Source organism: Manacus candei, unplaced genomic scaffold (assembly GCF_025592945.1).
Source record: "Manacus candei isolate 608988 ecotype Guabito, Panama unplaced genomic scaffold, ASM2559294v1 h1tg000008l, whole genome shotgun sequence".
Lineage (NCBI taxonomy): Eukaryota > Metazoa > Chordata > Aves > Passeriformes > Pipridae > Manacus > Manacus candei.
This window is the reverse complement of record NW_026138056.1, coordinates 17,741,027-17,759,249: the sequence shown is the minus strand read 5'-3', so window position 1 is coordinate 17,759,249 and position 18,223 is coordinate 17,741,027. Positions and strand designations below refer to the sequence as shown.

Genomic DNA, 18,223 nt, shown 5'->3' with positions numbered 1-18,223 from the left:
ATACAGTTGGACTTGACTAGCTGTGACAACCATCACCTAATACACCAGAAAGTGGAAGATGCTAAAGGTGTTTTCCCAAAGGATTATCTAAGCTAAGTAGCTGGAGAAGCACATAAGCCAAGACATGATGCTCTACTCTCAGTCTTAAGTGTAGAGGATCAAGAAATATTTGATCTTTATTTCTGATCTTCTGTGTTTCAGAGATGCAACCCCTTTTGGGCCACATTTAATGATGTAAGGTCCTAGAAAGGCAGAATTTTGGCATTTTTTGCCTACATTTCCTTTGCACTGTGCTACTTTTGCAGCTTCTACACATCTGAAGATTTCATGCTGTTGAGTGATATCAAGTGGTCCCCAAGATGCTAAGACTGTGCTGAAGAAGTCACCTGTTTAAATGTCTATATACCTCTTTCATTCTGGGAAATATAGTAAGGGTTGTTAACTAGGAAAAAAACTGTATTCACACTTTGTTCCTTATTAGATTTTTTATTTTTCAAAAGAGGAGTTACTGTAAAACTATTGATGCTTATGTATGTATGTATGTATGTGCATATAGCTATCCATTTAAAAAAATTACAAATCTTAATAACTTAATTCAGGAAATTTACTATTAAGATTTGAAAAAGAAATCAGTATAGAAAATGAAAATACTTCAATTCTAAACCCTCTAGTGTCACTTATACTCGTGGCTGTAGTACTCATGTTAGTTCTCATTGTGAAATCTTATTTTTGTTAAATGACTCAGTGAAACATCATTAAATGAAGCTGTGAACTGCAATACTGTAGCATTTTGTCAAGCCTTGATATACATAATTCTCCACTAGTCTGTTCTGTGCAACGGGTATCAAACAATGACATGATGAAAAACTCAAACAAAAGCAAGTTCCTGGTCCATCACCAGCAAGAGATCAAGAGATATCTTTCGTGTGAGATAAAAAACACAAGTTACATATATGAAAATATTAATATATCCTGCAGTCCAAACAGTTGTGGCTACTCTGGTGTGCTGCAGGTGCCTTCTGAGGTCCATCACACAGCTCAGGATCGCAGTGGAGTGTCAGAGGGGTCTTTCCATCACCACCTACTCCAGACTTCTCTCAGTTCTACATCTGAGTAGCGGAAGAGGCTGTTGTGGGCCCCAGTTTTGATATGCAGTTAGGATCCAGCCAAGGCATGCGTTGAATTTTTAGAAACACAGCATTGGTCCTCAGTTCAGTGATACAGATATAGCCTGTCAGTTAATTGTTAGACAGGAAACCGATAAGGTAGCCTTCTTCAACCTCCATTGAATTAAGAGGAAACCATTTTACCTGTGTTTTTTGGAGTTATTTTGACATCTGATCCCTTCCAGCTGGCAACAGAGGGTTGCCATTTTGTTTTTTCTTTGGGGAGCTTTTGATTTTACAGTAACTTATACTGGTGATGATCCCTGCTTGCAATTATGTGTTTGTAAGAAAGGTAGGTCAGAACTTGTGGACAGCAGTAGTCAGGAGTTCAAATCCACATTCTGTGGCTTGCAGGGGCAAAACCACCACCATACGTCACTGGAACCAAGATTTAACTCAACTTTGGAAAAGTGTCTTTGACGTTTCTTGAATCTTGAACAGAGCTGACATCCATTTTTCCAGTTTTGAATTTTAGCATTTTAGTTTCCATGTTTGGAGGACTTTCAACCATTTATTATTTCTGTACTAACATTTTGTCAAGACCTTTCATAGTTTTTTTCTCTAATGCTCCTTATATGAAGTTTTCCTTTAGAAATAAAATTCTAAAAGCCTGAGACATATGAGGGGTTTTCTATTTATCTAAAATAATTACTAGATAATTACTGTGAAAGAGTGTTTAGAAAAGCTGAACATATCTATTTTTACTTTCTATATTTGTAGCAGATTAGATTATTCCCAAACAAACTAACCCCACAAATGTGGTTGCAAAATTCAGTAGTAGTCGATGTAGCAATAATATGGCATTGTTTCTATATGTATGGATAGTGTGAGTTTCAGTAGACTGTAGGTAGCCAATAGCAGAAAGCAGAAGGAAGTCATATTGAGGATCCAGCCTCCAAACAGGCAAAGATGAGCTGCCAGAATTGAGGACCATATGGAAGCTTTATCAGAAGAAACACCCCTGCAGAGCTTACAAGTCCCATTAGGCAGTATCTCCATTTTCAGTCCAGATTCTATTCAGCCCTCCACTCTGTGTTAACAGCTCTGCAGACATCCCTGTCCCTCTGTCCTGGCACATTTGTCAGCTGCACAAGCCCAGAGCATCAGCCCCATGAGTTTAGCAGGAGCTGGGACCTTCTCCTTTCAACCACAGGCAGCAGTTTCTGCTCCCACAGATGGTAATCTCTGGGCAATACCTATCTGGGTATTGGAATGGAATCACAAAACCAGCATGAAGTCCCAGAAGGGATTAATAGAGGTTTGATAATTGATGCTATAGGATTTAGAGAACTCTTGAATGATAAAATAGCCACACAGCATCCCTCCAGAAAGGAAATACTTATCTTTCATAAGAATAATGATAATTGAAGGCATTAAGTCTCAAAACAGTATAAACCAAGCTATTTTGAAGTGACCAAAGAGATTTTTCAGAAAATAAAAATGTAATTTCCTTTCAGGACTCCAAATTCCCAAAATGCCTTCCCAAGGGAGTGAACGCTCATGGTTCATACCATTCACCAAACAGTCCAGCAGCAGTGATAATTTTGATATACAACTAGTAGAAATCAAGAACTACCCTTAGCAGCCTCCTACTAAGAAAACTTCAAAGTGGTTTTGTTCTCATGATTTTTATTTTAACAAGAATCTGCTCTCTGAATAAGATAACAAGCCATTCCGTTCTACAGATCTAAAAAGCTTTGCATTTACATATGCTTACGTAAAACAGTAATTTCTTTAAAATTTATGGTTGCAGTTTAATAATTCACAGTACAACAGTCCTCATATCAACTGTATACAAAACTCAGTGATGTTCTTACACAGAAAAAAAACAAGAACATACTTGCCAAAGTCTTGTTTGCCTCTATATATTCAACAACCAGTTTTATTTTCTCTATGTACTTCTCTTTAGCCTTTATCACCATTTTATAAATTGAAACTCAGTTTTCCCTATGTACAGCTTAAACCAGCATTTGCCTTCAGAAATCCTTTCACAACATTTTTAGAAGTCAACCTATTAGAACCTGAAACTATGATGTACTAAGCTTTCTTAATTTCTCTCTGTCATTTCTTTTTAATTTCTCTTTAATTTTTTTTTTTAAGTTTTACAAGAGGTTTTCTTCTTGCCATGGCAAATTATTTCTTGAACGCATGGGACGACTTGAAGAGAGAAACCTTTTGTCACATTCTCATCTAATATTTCAGAAAGATCCAGTGAACTCTCCAGAAAATATGGAGGAAAAGAAGTATCCAGGAGACGTCTCCATACCAAGCCCTAAACCCAAGCTCCATTCAAGAGATCTCAAAAAGGAACTCATCACGTGAGTCACAAAAAGTGCCACATTTTCCTTTGCCTTGGTAAAGACTGACTACACGGTTGTTCTGACTTCTGGTTTGGAGCAGATTTGTAGGAGCTGAGCGGGGAGACTTGCACAGTTCCCTGCAGGTACTTAGTTCCACATTTCAGGTGTGCAACTGGATAGACGTGAGATTTGGAGCTGAGGCAAGCCAGGGTACGCCTGGAGGTCTGGACAGATTCATGACTGACATTATACTGAGTGCCACTAATTCTTCGGATAGATAAGTAACAAGTGGGGTCCTTCTACAAAATACACAGTTTCATAGCATGTTACAGATTGACTCTGTTTATGCTGACATAATTAAATAAACTTTAATTGAGCAATTACCACTAGAGATCCATTGGTAAGCGCTTGCGTCGAAGTGGTCAGGACTCCTCAGACAGGAAACATGTAGAGTTCATAAAAAGACAAAATACAAGATAGAAACTGTCCCAGGTTTTTTTCTAACATGTAGGAAATCTATGTTTATGTCCTTCATCTGTTACCTTCAAAGAAGAGTTAGTTATTCTGTCCTGCCGAAAATCCAGTGGATGTCCAAATTCGCACTCCAGGAGAATAGGTTAATACTCTCTTTTCCCAAGTACTGAGATGCATTTGTTCTGTGTTAATTACCAAAATTTTCCTATCTAAAACTGAAAATAAATTCTATCAAATCTTTCTGCATGCAACACCTTGTTTCAGTTTAAATTGTTCACTAAAATTGTTCCAAGCTAAATTGTTCATAAAATTGACCCTAACACTGGCCACTTTTTAAAATCTCATCTAGGCTCTTCAGAAAATCCCTTTTGGTTCATGTCAACTTCATTTTGATATCAATGCAGAGTTTTCACTGTACTAGTCAACTAGGACTCAACAACCATTTTTAGTACATTTTGTCCCAAACTAGAATAGGTCTCTTCAGAAAAGTGAGGTCTGCATCACTTAGTAATGATAGTCTATAACATATCACTGCAGGCTCACCCGTAAATAAACAAGTCACATTCCAGCAACTTGTGTCCTGCTCTCCAGACTCAATGGCACTGAAACAGTTAGATCTGACCATGTCTCTAGAATTTACATTTCCCTGGGGCAAGCTGCTGTGAAGAGTGATTCTTTCACCTCATGTCATGCAGTCTGCATGTTGTCTACTCACCACATTATATCTGCAGTTGTAGTTCATGACCTAAATTGCTACAGGTCAGGTTTGTTTTGCCTCTTCTTCTAAAACAAATGCATACAAAAATCACTGAGAGTTTATTTGCTGGAGACTAATGGCTTTTCTTTTGGAATATTTATTCCTTTGTGATATTGACCTGTTTTGAGATGTCTGTAAAATACTTTTCTACTCTCCTCAATAATAACATACTAGGGCATTGATCAGCTTACAGTGGTTTTACTATATTATTTTCAAACAGTGAGTAGAAATAGGTATTGAAAATGTAGTTGTGCAGAAAATTAAAGAAGTAATTTTAATTTATCAGAAGAATCCATAGGTAATATAGGGATCAGACTGTGTTTCTATGACTCCATTGAGCTCAGAAATCGTACAGAACAATTCAGTACAGCTGGCTCCATCATGAGGAAGTTTTTAAAATGACATAAGCACTTACAGAGAAAAATTTTCTAACATGGTTAGCTCAGTTGCAGTGAACTGTTGTTCGATACCTCCTTCTAGCATTGCTTTCTATTTTTACATGTTAATTCTGTTGCCCATAACTGCATTGCTCAGGTTGAAATGGGCTGTGAAAATGAGGATGATGTCTTCCTAAGGCTTTTTTACAGATTTGAAAAACCTCCTAACATTCTGCCACTCAGAGAAAATAGCCAGGTGAGCTTCTCAGGCACCCCTTGTTCATTAGCATGGAGCACTAGCTAACATTTTTTGTACAGCACCTGCTTGCCCTTTTTATCCATATGCCCAGTGAAATAAAACCATTCTTATAAGCATTAGTGTTAGGATGTTCTAAAGTACTGTGCAAAGGTATATTTAATTCACCTCACCCTCCATGTACAAGTTGCATTTCTTGATATCTTTGCCCTTTTGCAGAGAACTGTATTCCAATTTGATAAATGAATTCAGTGTTATGACTGAAGAAGGGCTGAGGAAAAACAGAAGCTCTAACATCTTCTCCAGGTCAAGCATACCTCCAACTCTTGGCATCTGTTCTGCTAAACGTACATCACTGTCCTGGTTCCGGCCAGGACAGGGTTAATTTTGGCAGTAGCCAGGAGAAGGCATGGTTAGGATCTGGAGGTTATTCTATACCACCTCACATCATTGCCAGGGGCAGGAGAAAGGAAGACACTCCTGAGGAGAAAGGATTCCTTCTGGTAGAGTGTGGTTCAGGGAACAGGGGAATAATGCCAGTTCTGAGCAACCCTGTGTGACTTGTTGGCCTATCTTGTACATTTTGTTATTAGTATTGTTGCTGTTACTGTTAGTTTTCTTATCTCATTGCTGTTTTCAGTAAATTGTTCTTATCTCAACCTGTGCACCTTTTGTGCCTCCAGTTCTCCTCTCCAGCTCACTGTAAGGGGAGGGGAAAGGGGTGGGGTTGGTGTATCAAGTGAGTAGCACATGGTTTGGAGAGTCTCAATGGGAGCACTGAATTGGGGAGTACCATTCCTAAACCACAACAACCACCTTTGTATCACTTCTCAGTTCAGATCTGAAACACCTTGAAAAACTTATGTGCTCATTCTGAACTTCACCTGTGTCAGCTTGAGGTGCTTTCCGTTCTGCAAGCAACCGTAACACCAAATTTCTCACTTGTATCAGCAAATAAATATTGGATGTGTTTCTAAAGAGGGTCCCTTATTTTAGTCAGAAGTCAAGGAATTATTTTGAATATTACTGTCCTCTGACCTGTGTTATACAGGAGGTCAGCTCAGAAACTTCAGCACTAACGTTATGAATTGCTGTCAAAATTTCTTAACAATAATGAACTTTTCTTTTTAATAACCCACATTGTAACCAAAATATCTATCCAAAGCATGATGGTTTAACACGGCATTGATAAAAAATAAGGTTTTGACTTGTTTGCATTGTGGAAATAGGAAAAATTCTTTTAATCTGTGCTTCAAGTAATATTTAAAAAATAGAAGTGAAGTTTTGCTAGTTTTTTGCAGTGTCATGATAGTGTTGAAATGTGTAATGACGAACGTGATCGCCCTAAGGATCATTACATAATTCACTGCTGTGTATGGTGAGCTATGTGGTGTATTATACATACTCTAATTTCTCATTGCTTCTTCTTTGCATAGCTGTCCAACTCCAGGATGTGATGGTAGCGGTCATGTAACAGGAAACTACGCCTCACACCGCAGGTAAGAAACAACAGGAAGCCTAGAACAGGAAATAGAGCTGCTTTTAGCTAATGTATCTTTGAATGTTTTTATACTAACCATAGATAAGTATTCAAAAGTAATTTGCAGAAAGTAATCCATACAGAAATGTGGCTGTTTTTCCTGATTTTGTTATATTTGTGAACATTTGGACTCAAACCACTGATGCAGAGTTAAGCAGTATATGCTTATCAGTGTAGCTGCATTTCTTAACTGAGACTTGCAGATAAGTCCTTTAGTAAAGTTTGCATTTCCCTAAGTGTACAAGCAGTCTCTACACAGATGCTGTTGCATGTGATTATAAATGAGGTTTATGCATCTCTCTCTCTGAATGGCTTTGAAATTCATAGATCTGCTATTATAACCTGAGGATGTTAAATATTTTCCTCAGAATAAATAGCCTACTGTCAACCTAGGGGTTGCAACAATAATTTCCTTCTTTTCCTTTGGGAGCAGCATGGAAACATTTTCTGTCTTTACCAACCACATGGACCAGATCCTCTACCTGTCCTTCATGTACGAAACATAAAAGATGGACTCTGTGTACCATTGCCTCCACATGCTAAGTTTTACAGGGCCTAAAAATCTTTGTCCCTAACTAGATAATTTTTTCCAGTTATTTAAGAACCACAGTCTTATATTGGGTGCTCCTCTTTTGCATATATTAGAGAGTATCTTTTTACACATTACAAGTCATAGATTGTCTGGAGGTTGATGTTTTAGGAAAAAACAGATGTTTTGGTTTAGTAAAATATTACACATAGAATTTTCTTTTCAGTGTTTCTGGGTGCCCATTAGCTGACAAGACATTAAAATCCCTTATGGCTGCTAATTCTCAGGAGCTCAAGTAAGTATTGAAAATTGCACAAATGTTATTGTTTTTTACCTTCAATCAATATGTTCCCTATGTTATTTGAAATGCTCTGAGAGCAATGTCAAATGTTTGTCTGAAATGTGAAGTGAATTGGTTTGAAAGCTTTTGAGTGAAATAAAGTTTACTTTTCTCCATTTGTTGTTCTTCATTCTTGTACCCCTTCATTTTCATGAATTAACCAGGACCTGGGGGAAAAAATTGTAAACACTAGGAGAGATGCAGCTCTCCCAGTACTTCTGAATCAGAGAGAAATAGAAGATATCTAACATGTAAGAGTGATCTGGCAAACAACTCAGCCTGATCCAGATAGAATAAATTGGAATTATTTAGTTAGAAATAAATCTATTTAGAATAAATCTAAAAATGAGACTAGAATTACTGCAAATAATTTTTTTATTATTCACTACCCTATACTATGAGTTTAATGTCACTGAAGCAGACATCAAGTCATATGATTTTGTACTGGCATAATTCTCACCATGAAATGTCACTTACAAAAGGACTGTGCAGGCTCTGCTATATAGACAGATGTATAGGGACATATGAATATTTCAAAAATCTGTAGTCAAGAGAGGCACTGGCAACCAGTCATCTAGTTATGAATTGGCTTCGTCAATAAGGATGTGGGGAAAAGGAAAGGGTAATTAGAGTTCTTTCATAGCTTTCCCTCTGCAACTTGTAAATTGGACCCCATAATAGATGGCTTGGAAAAACTCATGAATGCATGAAAAAAGGGAGAATCCCATGACTGTCCTTTCTGTCCTTTATGTTCATCCCTAGTCCAGATATAACATAAATCTGATCATGGCACTATTATGCTTTTTAATGGTGTTAATAGCAGGAGTAACTACATTTAGATTTGACTCAGTGTTTATCTTCCCCAGATCGAATGTTAGTGGTCTTATTCCTTAGTCTGACAACTTGAATTATAAATGAAATGCTGAACTGATGGTATCTATGGAATTGGATGTACAGGAGATGCAGCAAACTGGCAAAGAAAGGCCATTTATACAGAAAACTGTCCAAAGCAGTTCCCAAAGCCAGTAGGTAAACTGGCAGATTGACACAATGCTTCATTTTTTGACACGACTGATTCAAAAGGTATAAAATTGAGGTTCAGTTTGTTTCCTAAGAGCAGAACAAGAAGCAAGGAACTGACTTGTAAAAATGCTGACAAATTTGAAGTAATTTGCTGAGTCATATATATTTGTCCCTGCTTTTGTTGGCTTTCTGCCATACAGAGACACTCACACAAATATTTTGAATAGTTGCTCCTCATGCACCACCACCCCCCCTCCATTCATGTGTGAATAAGTAAATTTGCATACCAATATGGTTATTTTTCCACTAAAGCTTCTAGAGTTTTGGTCATGCCATAAGGAAAGAGGAGCAACAGCATATGACTTAAATGACAAACTGCACACTGTACGCCATGTATAATAAGTGAGTTGTGAAAGACAAAGTCAAAGTTCATGGACATTTCACAGACAGAAATATGTTGCATAACGCACTTAGCATTTAATTTCAATTAACTAGAAAAAGAGCAAAAATCAAAATCTGTTCACAGACAATTCGCAAAAGGAAAAAGTGCTAAATAAAATTATTTTCCACAAATGTACCACCTTATTTTAGCTTCTTGGAAACATAGTTCAGGTGAAATTTTGAACAAAACTCTGCTTTTGGCTAAAAGAAATCTTATGCCAAAACCTGCAGTCATGCTTGCACTGTATAGAATACTACAGTGATATCAATAGTTAATTTCAGTATTGCTTTGTGAGCAGAGGGCATAAATGCTCATAGAATCAGGCCAGGAAAGTACCCTCATGTAGTTAAGCATGAATATGAAAAAGCTGTGTATTTTTTTCCAAATGTTATTCATGTTTAATTTGCCAGTATCAAGATATGATTTTGGCTTTAATTATGAATCTCTATGCCAGCAAAGATACAAGGCTTGCATGTGATCCACAGTTTGGAAATAAGGAAGATCTGCTCAGAAAGTGGGCCTTTGAGTCAGATTCAAGAAAATTTTATCTGAGGATTCTTACTGCTTAGAGCAATCTGAGGTGGTCAATTTAAAACATACTGAACTTGATGATGACTCAGATTTTAAAGCTATAAGGGATAATCGTGGCTGACATCCTATTTCACCAAAGGCTAATCAAGCCTTTAAGAATCTTAATGTGTACTTTTAGAGAGATATTTACTTACGGTTCAGAAACTTTGAGAAATAGGTGGTCAGTCCTATCCTTTTACAGTGGTTAAATGTCAATTTTTAGGAGACATTCTAGCGGTTCTTCTAGAAAGGTTTCACAGAAAACATTGACACTGATACATATTCCATAGGCAGCATGATGTATTTCAGTTAATGGTTTTCTCAGCTGATCTCAATGGGTTTGCCTTAACTACAGTTCATACCCTGTGAGCTTTTGAGGGATCAAAAGAACCAGACATGCTCCTAGATCTGCAGCACAGTATTTAAATTTTACATGTAGTTGTAGTTCATCTTCCTAAAGATAAAACAGACCTCTGGGACAAGGGGACAAAATAGCAGGCACTCAATGCCTATTTGCAATATGAATATGAAATCACCGAGAGATTTATTTTTGAAGAACAAATTTGGAAGAATTGTAAAAGAATTTGTAACCTACACCCACTTGAGAGTTGACATCTTTTATTTTGACCTCCTGAGGCCTCTGGCCCTTCAACATAAATCTGATTTTCTTGGCTTTGCACAGGAATCTGTAACAGAGTACAACTCCCTAAGCTGGGGCACCAGTTCAAACTCATCAGCCAGTTAAAAGCTGATGAAGATCAAGAGTATTACTGACTGTAAGGCAATACGTTGTTGATGTATCTTGTGCTGTGGAATTTCACAATCGATACAAAGATATAACCAATATTTGGAAAACCCAACCCAGTGGTCAAGCTTAAGAGTCTTGCTAATGAAGCTTTTTACTGATTTGTCAGTAGTCCACCTGAAATATCACCTTATAATTCCATCAGTATTTGTAATATCTCAGACTCAAATCTTTAATGACCTCAAGAATAGCTTGTATTCCAATCTGGTTGTGAAATGTGTCTGCTGCCAAAAGTGGTAAATACAGATGGGTGATTTAAAATTTAGTTCAGTGTCTTTTTTTAAGTCCACAACTCTTAGACTCTCAGATCTGAATGTCTCACACAAAGAGCTTTTACTGAATTAAAGTCCACCTCCAGTGTATGCAAACAGCTCTTCTATCTGTGATCATCTGATAAAACAAGTAGCCAAAATTAATATCCATGGTATTTGGCAGGTGTTCTGGATTTACTTGTGAGCATTCACACTCTCCAGACATCTGCCCTTGCTGCCTGCTCCACTGACATTGTGCCCAGTCCTTGTCCCACACTCAGATAGGTCAACAGTCAGTGCTATACAGTCGAGCAAATCTGGCACTCTGCAACCCTTACCTTTGCTGTCAGTGCGAGGCATGTCATTCTGCCAAAATATTTTGTTCACAAAATGTCATCATGAAATGTTTTGACATTGTCTTTTAAAAAAAAGTCACCCCTTTCTTCATATGAAATTATTTGCTGAATTCTGCTTGAATCAATGCATAAATTTGTTCATGTCCAAAAGAAATCAGATTTTTGACAAATTAATTGTTCGCAGAAAACTAGTTTTAAATAATCTGTGAAGAGATGCACCTGCATACTCAGATGTGCTATTACAATTCTGTTTGTAGGTGTTGTCCATGGCAGCCTACCAATGACTAGATGAAATCACTCATCACTTTAAGTCAGGAAAGATTCAGTAACAACTGAGGCCCTTAAGAGCATATTGAAAAATGAAAGTTTCCTTAATGGTTCAGTACAATATTATTTGGCACAACTCTTTCTGTAACTCTGATACTCTGTAAAAATCAGAGCATTTCAAAGTCCCTTAGGGGTGCTTAGTATAAGAACTTTGTGCTGTATAATACAGAAGCATAGAAAAGACTGACATATCTTATAAAGTTAAATATTTTTGGTGCTGCTTTGTATGCTGAGGTGTGTTTCTCTTCTCTGAAAAAAAACCCAAATCAAATCACCTCACAAACATACAATAGCCTAAATGAAAAAAAAAAAAAAAAAGAAAAAAATCTCTGAACTTCTGAGATAGAAAGTGTTACCAGTAAGGTCCTGCTCCAGAAGTTAGTGTTAAGACCTAGTGACTCCAGTTGGCTTTTGGAGCGTGTTCTTCATGTATGAACAGCAAGCAAGAAGCCCACCCTGCCAGACCACTGGTAAAAACACAGTAATGGGCAGGTTTTGCTTCTTTTTATTGTGTGGATGTTTCAGTATTAAACATTCATACTTGGAAAGACTTGTTTGTTGCACACACGCACAGAAACCCCTGAACTATGAGACATAAGCATAATCCAATTGCCCATCTGAAAACTCAATTGAATCATGTGCTAGATAGAGATGGTCCCATGGTATGCTTACAGTGCTAGAACATACAAATTATTAAATTCAAATTCTGGCTATCATCTGATGCTCAAAAGTAAAACTACTTCTCTGCTTCCATTTTCCTTTCTGTAAATAGTGGCAAAGTGCTTATTTATATCTGTACCTGAAAACATCATAAAAATAGCAAACAAACAAACACATAGCAGTAAATTTACAAATCTATCAATATCAAGCTGCATTTTTTCTTTTTGTAACTTTGATTCTGTACAAGGAAAAATGTTTGATGCAAACAGTGTTATAAACTATTCAAATTTACAAATTATATGCAATATATTTCACATTCCTTACTAAAGCTGTTATAAAAAAAAAAAGGCAAAAAAAAAGAAAGCCCCCCCCAAAAAGAATCTGCTCATTTAAAAAAAAATAATCTTCGAGGCCATATTTTGTAAGCTTCCTGTATTGTTCCATAGGTGCCCAACACCTGGCTGTGATGGTTCTGGCCACGTAACAGGGAACTATGCATCCCACAGAAGGTAAAACCCGTCCCATCACATGGGGATGCAGTGCTCAGGGTTCTCGGCTAGCAGCAGGTGGCTTTTATTCTGTGTGCTTCTTTCAGCTTATCTGGTTGTCCTCGTGCCAGGAAAGGAGGTATCAAAGTGACTCCTACCAAGGAAGAAAAAGAAGATCCTGAACTTAAGTGAGTACGGAAACAATGATCCACCACCAGTGGAGGGGGGTAAATAGCCCGTAAAAGTTCAGGACGAGGGATGATAGGGAGATATCCCAGTTAATCTGAACCACGTGAGAATAGTGCCTAGAGCTGGAACGAAACCAAGTGTTTCTGCTTCTAGTGAAGCAGGTGGAGTCCATCACTGAGGAGACTGAACAGTGAGGAAGGATTGCTATATCTGTTTGCATTGGCCCAATTATTTTAAAGAATATTTTAAATATGAAAGTACCACCCAGTTGAAAAAAATTGGCAAAATGAAGGAAAATTATTACTGCATGAGGTGAAACATGTCAGTTAATTAAATCAGAGTGATACTTTCAAAATATATCCCAGACGAATTAAATATACGTAAGTCTTATGTCTTTATGTATAAATTAGAATTTCACTTAAAGTGGAAATTCAACAGAGATTCACTACATCCCCAGCTTGAATGCACATTCCATTGAAATCTGTAAATGATAACTAGAATATAAATGTGAAGACTAAGTTGCTTGCAATGTTGTCCTTAATACTTGCTAATGAAATATAAGAAACTGCATAATGCTGACAGAGCAGCACAAAAAATCCATATCCTTTCTTTGCAAATATTTGCATGGGTTTGCACACAAGTTTTCCAGGTACAGAACCCACCCTCTGCTTCATACCAGAAACCTAGAGAGAGAGGAGAGAATGTTGACCTTCCATACAGTTGAAGAAGTGTGATTTATTGCCTGTAATAGAATTTTGATTTTTTTTCTAGTAAAAAACTATCTAAATGAATGTTTTATTTTCTTAGTCTCTACAACTGTATTTTAAATTGCCCTGTCTTAAGATCAACTGAACCTCCATAGCTCATTTCGTCAGGAATTGGATGCTCGGGTACAGTGTGCCACCAGGGACCAAGTCTTAAATCCATTAATGCAAAGTAGCAGAGGCAGCTGGAATTATTTTCTCAGACTTTCTTGAGACTGTCTTCGTCTGCTCTCTCCAGCAAAAACAGGGATTCTTTTGCTGTGTTTCTGTAGATGTCCAGTGATAGGCTGTGATGGCCAAGGTCACATATCAGGTAAATACACTTCTCATCGCACTGCTTCTGGTTGTCCTTTGGCTGCCAAGAGACAGAAGGAGAGTCCTGTCAATGGGTCTTCACTATCCTGGAAACTGAACAAACAAGAGCTGCCACACTGTCCTTTGCCAGGCTGCAACGGGCTGGGTCATGTTAATAATGTTTTTGTCACCCACAGAAGGTATAACTTTGTGTTTTCTCTTCTCATTTTTCCTTAACAATCCACTGTTGAATTGGCAACGTATGAGGTTAGAGCCAGAATAAACTGTGTTGAAGTCTTTTAAATAGCAACATGGTTTACATTGCAGCTAGAGTGATACAAAACAGAATTACTTTGAGAGACTTAAACTTTTATGTCTTTTTCTATGTTCCCATTGCAGCATGACTTTCCTAGGTCTTCAGATTAGCACAGTGCCTACACAGTTTAAAATTAAATAGAGTTCTTTCCTAGGGAAATATAGATTTGTATCTGCACATCTTTAAAAGAAAATGGAAATATCATTTAAATGTCACCAGAAAAGTTTTAGCCTAACGGCATTCATTTCATGTTGTCTTCATAAACTTTGTATTTAAACAGCTAGAGACACACATAAAAAAATTAAGCATGTAGAACTCATATGGATTTAAAAAGTTTGAAGTTATGACAATCTTACAAAGAAAATTAACCTTACAAAGAGGGAGTCACACATATAACCAATAACAAGAAACACCAGCTATCACTGTGACAACACTACTATAACCTGACTGTATTCAATCAATATTACTCAAAGAATCTGGCTATAATATCTGAATTAATATCTGCCAAGTTTAGTTTTCTATCTTTAACAGGAATTAAGTCTACATTCTCTATCTCCTTTGCTTTCTTCGTAACACTCTGAACCATCTTTTGCAATACAAGAATGTCTAAGGTGACTTGAATAAATTCTGTCAGAGTCCAATGTTATCCTAATTTTATGATCTACATCCCCTGTTAAAGTCTTTACATCAGGACACTAGTGTAAATTTTAGCTAATTAAGCAAGTAGCATAAATAGTATTTTAGTTGGCTGCAACTCAGAGTACAGATGACTTCTGTCCTACATAAGGCTGAATAACACTCAAGATGTTACAAGCAAATATAGCTTTGTGATATGATATCCTTTCCTAGGACATTTGAAACCTAACAAGTAACTCATGGCTTTGAGACAATCTTCCAGTTAGCTATCTGCTCTGGGCAGAGATAATAAGCAGTAATTTAGAGTTGAAGAACTAGCATCTTTGCCTGTATAGTTTTTAGCTAAGCCAACAAAAACTTGCTTGCTTTTGAATTATTTTTTTTTCTGTGTGGAAATGCCATGTCTGTTAGGATTTTTGTTTTCAATTTTTATACACACACACACACACACACACACACAAATCAACCATTTTCTTGTGGAACAAAATTTTCCTTCACTCCTTACTTGGCTACATCTGAATACAAATCCTTCTGCCAGTTCTTCAGCATATGGGTATTTCTTCCTTGTTATTTATATAGATAGTATTAAGGCAGTGCAATTCATCTTAGCCCTTTAGTGGGCTATAAAAATTGCCTCAGATAATTACCAGCTGATGAAATTGTAAGCTTTGAAATAGCAAAATGTAATTTAACGTGAACAGTGGTTAAAAAGCAAACTGACTATATAATAGAACCATTCTAAAAAGCTATTACAGCCTACAGGGTATATCCAGAGTTATTATTGTATTGATCATTATTATGTATCAACAAAATGATCCAATAATTATGCACCATGGCAATCATCCTATTAATTAAATTTTTTTAGGATAGTAAACTTGCCGTTTCATAGGACCATACTGTCCCTCTCCTCTGGAGCACAATCCCTCAATAAAAACAATTCATAAGTGTTGGAACTTCAAGAATTCTGTAAATACATCTTCACATAACTGTAGCTGCCATTGTTATTTTGATTATTTTGAAATATGCTTAAGAGTTGTTTACTTATAGGTTGAGATTTCTGTACCAATTTTCAAGCTGCAATATACAGTTAAATGGCTCTTTATGAGTTATGTCATTCCCCGAAGCTATGCTATAATGGAGATACTGATGTGACCTTAGGTACAGAGGTCTGTCCAAGTGCATGATAATATCGCCTGAAAGGATTGTTGCCATTTTCAAGTGGGTGCTAATGTTTTTTTTCCTATCCGTTTCAGCCTGTCTGGTTGTCCTCTGAATGCACAAACCATAAAAAAGGGCAAAATTTCAGAAGAATTAATGACTATCAAGCTTAAAGCAAGTGGCGGTAAGGAGATTTGTAAAAGACGATGACATTTATTTAGATAGAAGGGCCCTGACTCCCATTTATGCTTATGCCCCTTTATGCCATTCTGGCATTAATTCTCACTACTTTCAGTTGTCTCTAGTAATAAAAAATCTTAAATAACAAAAATCTTTGCATGAGAGATTAAAAAATTATTCTCATTTACATCATGATAAACCAACGTTGAGGGTATTCTCTTGTCTGAGAGGATTATTTTTTTTTATTTGGATATGCTTTCAATACTGTTGCTATTAATAAATTATTAGTTACAGATTAGGAGGACTTGGCTAGCTAATGACTAAGGTGAGAAGGGAGAAATATTGTGGTCAGAAGTTGGCTCATCTCCCTAACTTGAATACTACCTGGTTTAGTATCTACGCAGTGCTTAGGTAATTTTGCTAACCCAAGTGCAAAGCAACAATTACCAAATAGTTACAGGGGAAAATGTGCAGGAGTCTCCTTTCTTATACAATGTGCTTTAGAAAGTTGAGGATTGAACCAGGATTCAGGAAACTTAGTCTTTAGCCTCCAACTGCTGAGCAAAACGGCTGTGTTATTGCTTACACATTTCCCAAGCTGGCTCCCCAGCAGACTCAGTTCAGGGTTCTAGGTTTTAACAACTGCGGCACAAATCTCCAGGCAGAGTTCGTCTCAGAGTGATCCTGAGCAGAAAGAGCGACATGTATTGCCAGCAGCTGTAACTGCTCTGTATTTTTCAGGACAAGATTTTGATTAAAGAGCTGAATTTTTTTTTTTTTTTCTAACTTGGTGGAATGTAAAAATCTACCTTCCTTTTTTTTTTTTCTATAATGCTTGTTAGCTTTCTGATAATTTTGTTTTTGCTGTTACTTAAACTTCACTATTTATCAGATATAACTAAGACTGGTTATTGAAGTTATTCTGCACAGAGGTTTGGCCCCACAGAAATTCTTGCAAGATCAGAAGCAAGTACAGATGAGCTTATTAAAGTCAGCAATTATACCAGTGAAGATGTTATCCTGGAGTGTTTTCTGAAAGAGAAGAGTTGCTGTTATGTTTTTTTAAAACAAACAAAAAAAACAACCCAAGGCCCATACCCAAACACTGCAAAAATGCCCTTATATTTTATGATAAACTTTCCTCTTTCTGGGTAATTTTTCCTTTCTGCACCCTTCAGCTTGTAATTGCATGTTGCAATGGGAAAATAAAAGGAATTGTGAAACTCAAGGATTAAGATAGCCTCTTCTGTGTTTCAGGTCCTATAGATCTTTTACAGGTAGGATACAATTTTGACAGTAAAAGCAAAGTAAAAGACAATTTAAGGATCAAACATTTGATGAAATACTTGTTATCTTCTCCTTGTTCAGTAACAGGTAATGTAGTTTGTAAGTCATACATCCATTTACATATGGACACTTTAAATCTGACATTGTTGTTTTCAACTATTTACAGGTATTGAGAGTGATGAAGAAATAAGACACTTGGATGAGGAAATAAAAGAACTGAATGAATCCAACCTTAAAATTGAAGCTGACATGATGAAACTTCAGACTCAGGTATGACATTAATGTGAAAGTTGTACCTTTTCTTATGCTATGTTTAAGCATGCTAAATAAATTAGATACTGTGTAAATGCTATGTTTAAACACATCTAGTCTCCCTTGCACTAGTTTTTCCATCGTTCCGTGGAACTTATAAGTACCAAAAATCCTACATGCTTTTTTGTCAAGCTCTTGCTTGCTTGTTTTCTGTAAATCAGCAGCAGGTTCCTGGCTATTGTCTTAAAGATCTGGTGAATGACAAATTCAGGGCAGCTGGGAGCTAATCTTGGCAAGCAGAAAAAAACATATTTACAAAACAAAACATTCATTTTCCTTTGTTGATCAAACGTTTGTTGACCAAACCATGCAGATCTTATGACTTGAGTTTTTAGGGAGGATATTGCCTCTTACTAGCACACTCCAACTCTTAATGCAAGTTGACTTTGTTCTTAGGTGTACCTCGGAAAATCTGCCTAGTTCACT

At 36.8% G+C, this 18,223-nt stretch overlaps 1 protein-coding gene across 6 annotated transcripts in view; it reads left to right on the top strand.

The window, feature by feature from the left end:
- ST18 (ST18 C2H2C-type zinc finger transcription factor) overlaps positions 1-18,223 on the top strand; it is a 182,684-nt gene that overhangs the window by 159,249 nt on the left and 5,212 nt on the right. For all 6 annotated transcript variants that reach the window (XM_051774222.1, XM_051774229.1, XM_051774264.1 and 3 more), the window contains 8 exons: positions 3,369-3,484; positions 6,767-6,829; positions 7,626-7,694; positions 12,620-12,682; positions 12,769-12,849; positions 13,887-14,108; positions 16,114-16,202; positions 17,652-17,755. In XM_051774222.1, the coding sequence (XP_051630182.1) occupies positions 3,369-3,484; positions 6,767-6,829; positions 7,626-7,694; positions 12,620-12,682; positions 12,769-12,849; positions 13,887-14,108; positions 16,114-16,202; positions 17,652-17,755 (807 nt within the window). The remainder of the gene's footprint in view (positions 1-3,368; positions 3,485-6,766; positions 6,830-7,625; positions 7,695-12,619; positions 12,683-12,768; positions 12,850-13,886; positions 14,109-16,113; positions 16,203-17,651; positions 17,756-18,223) is intronic.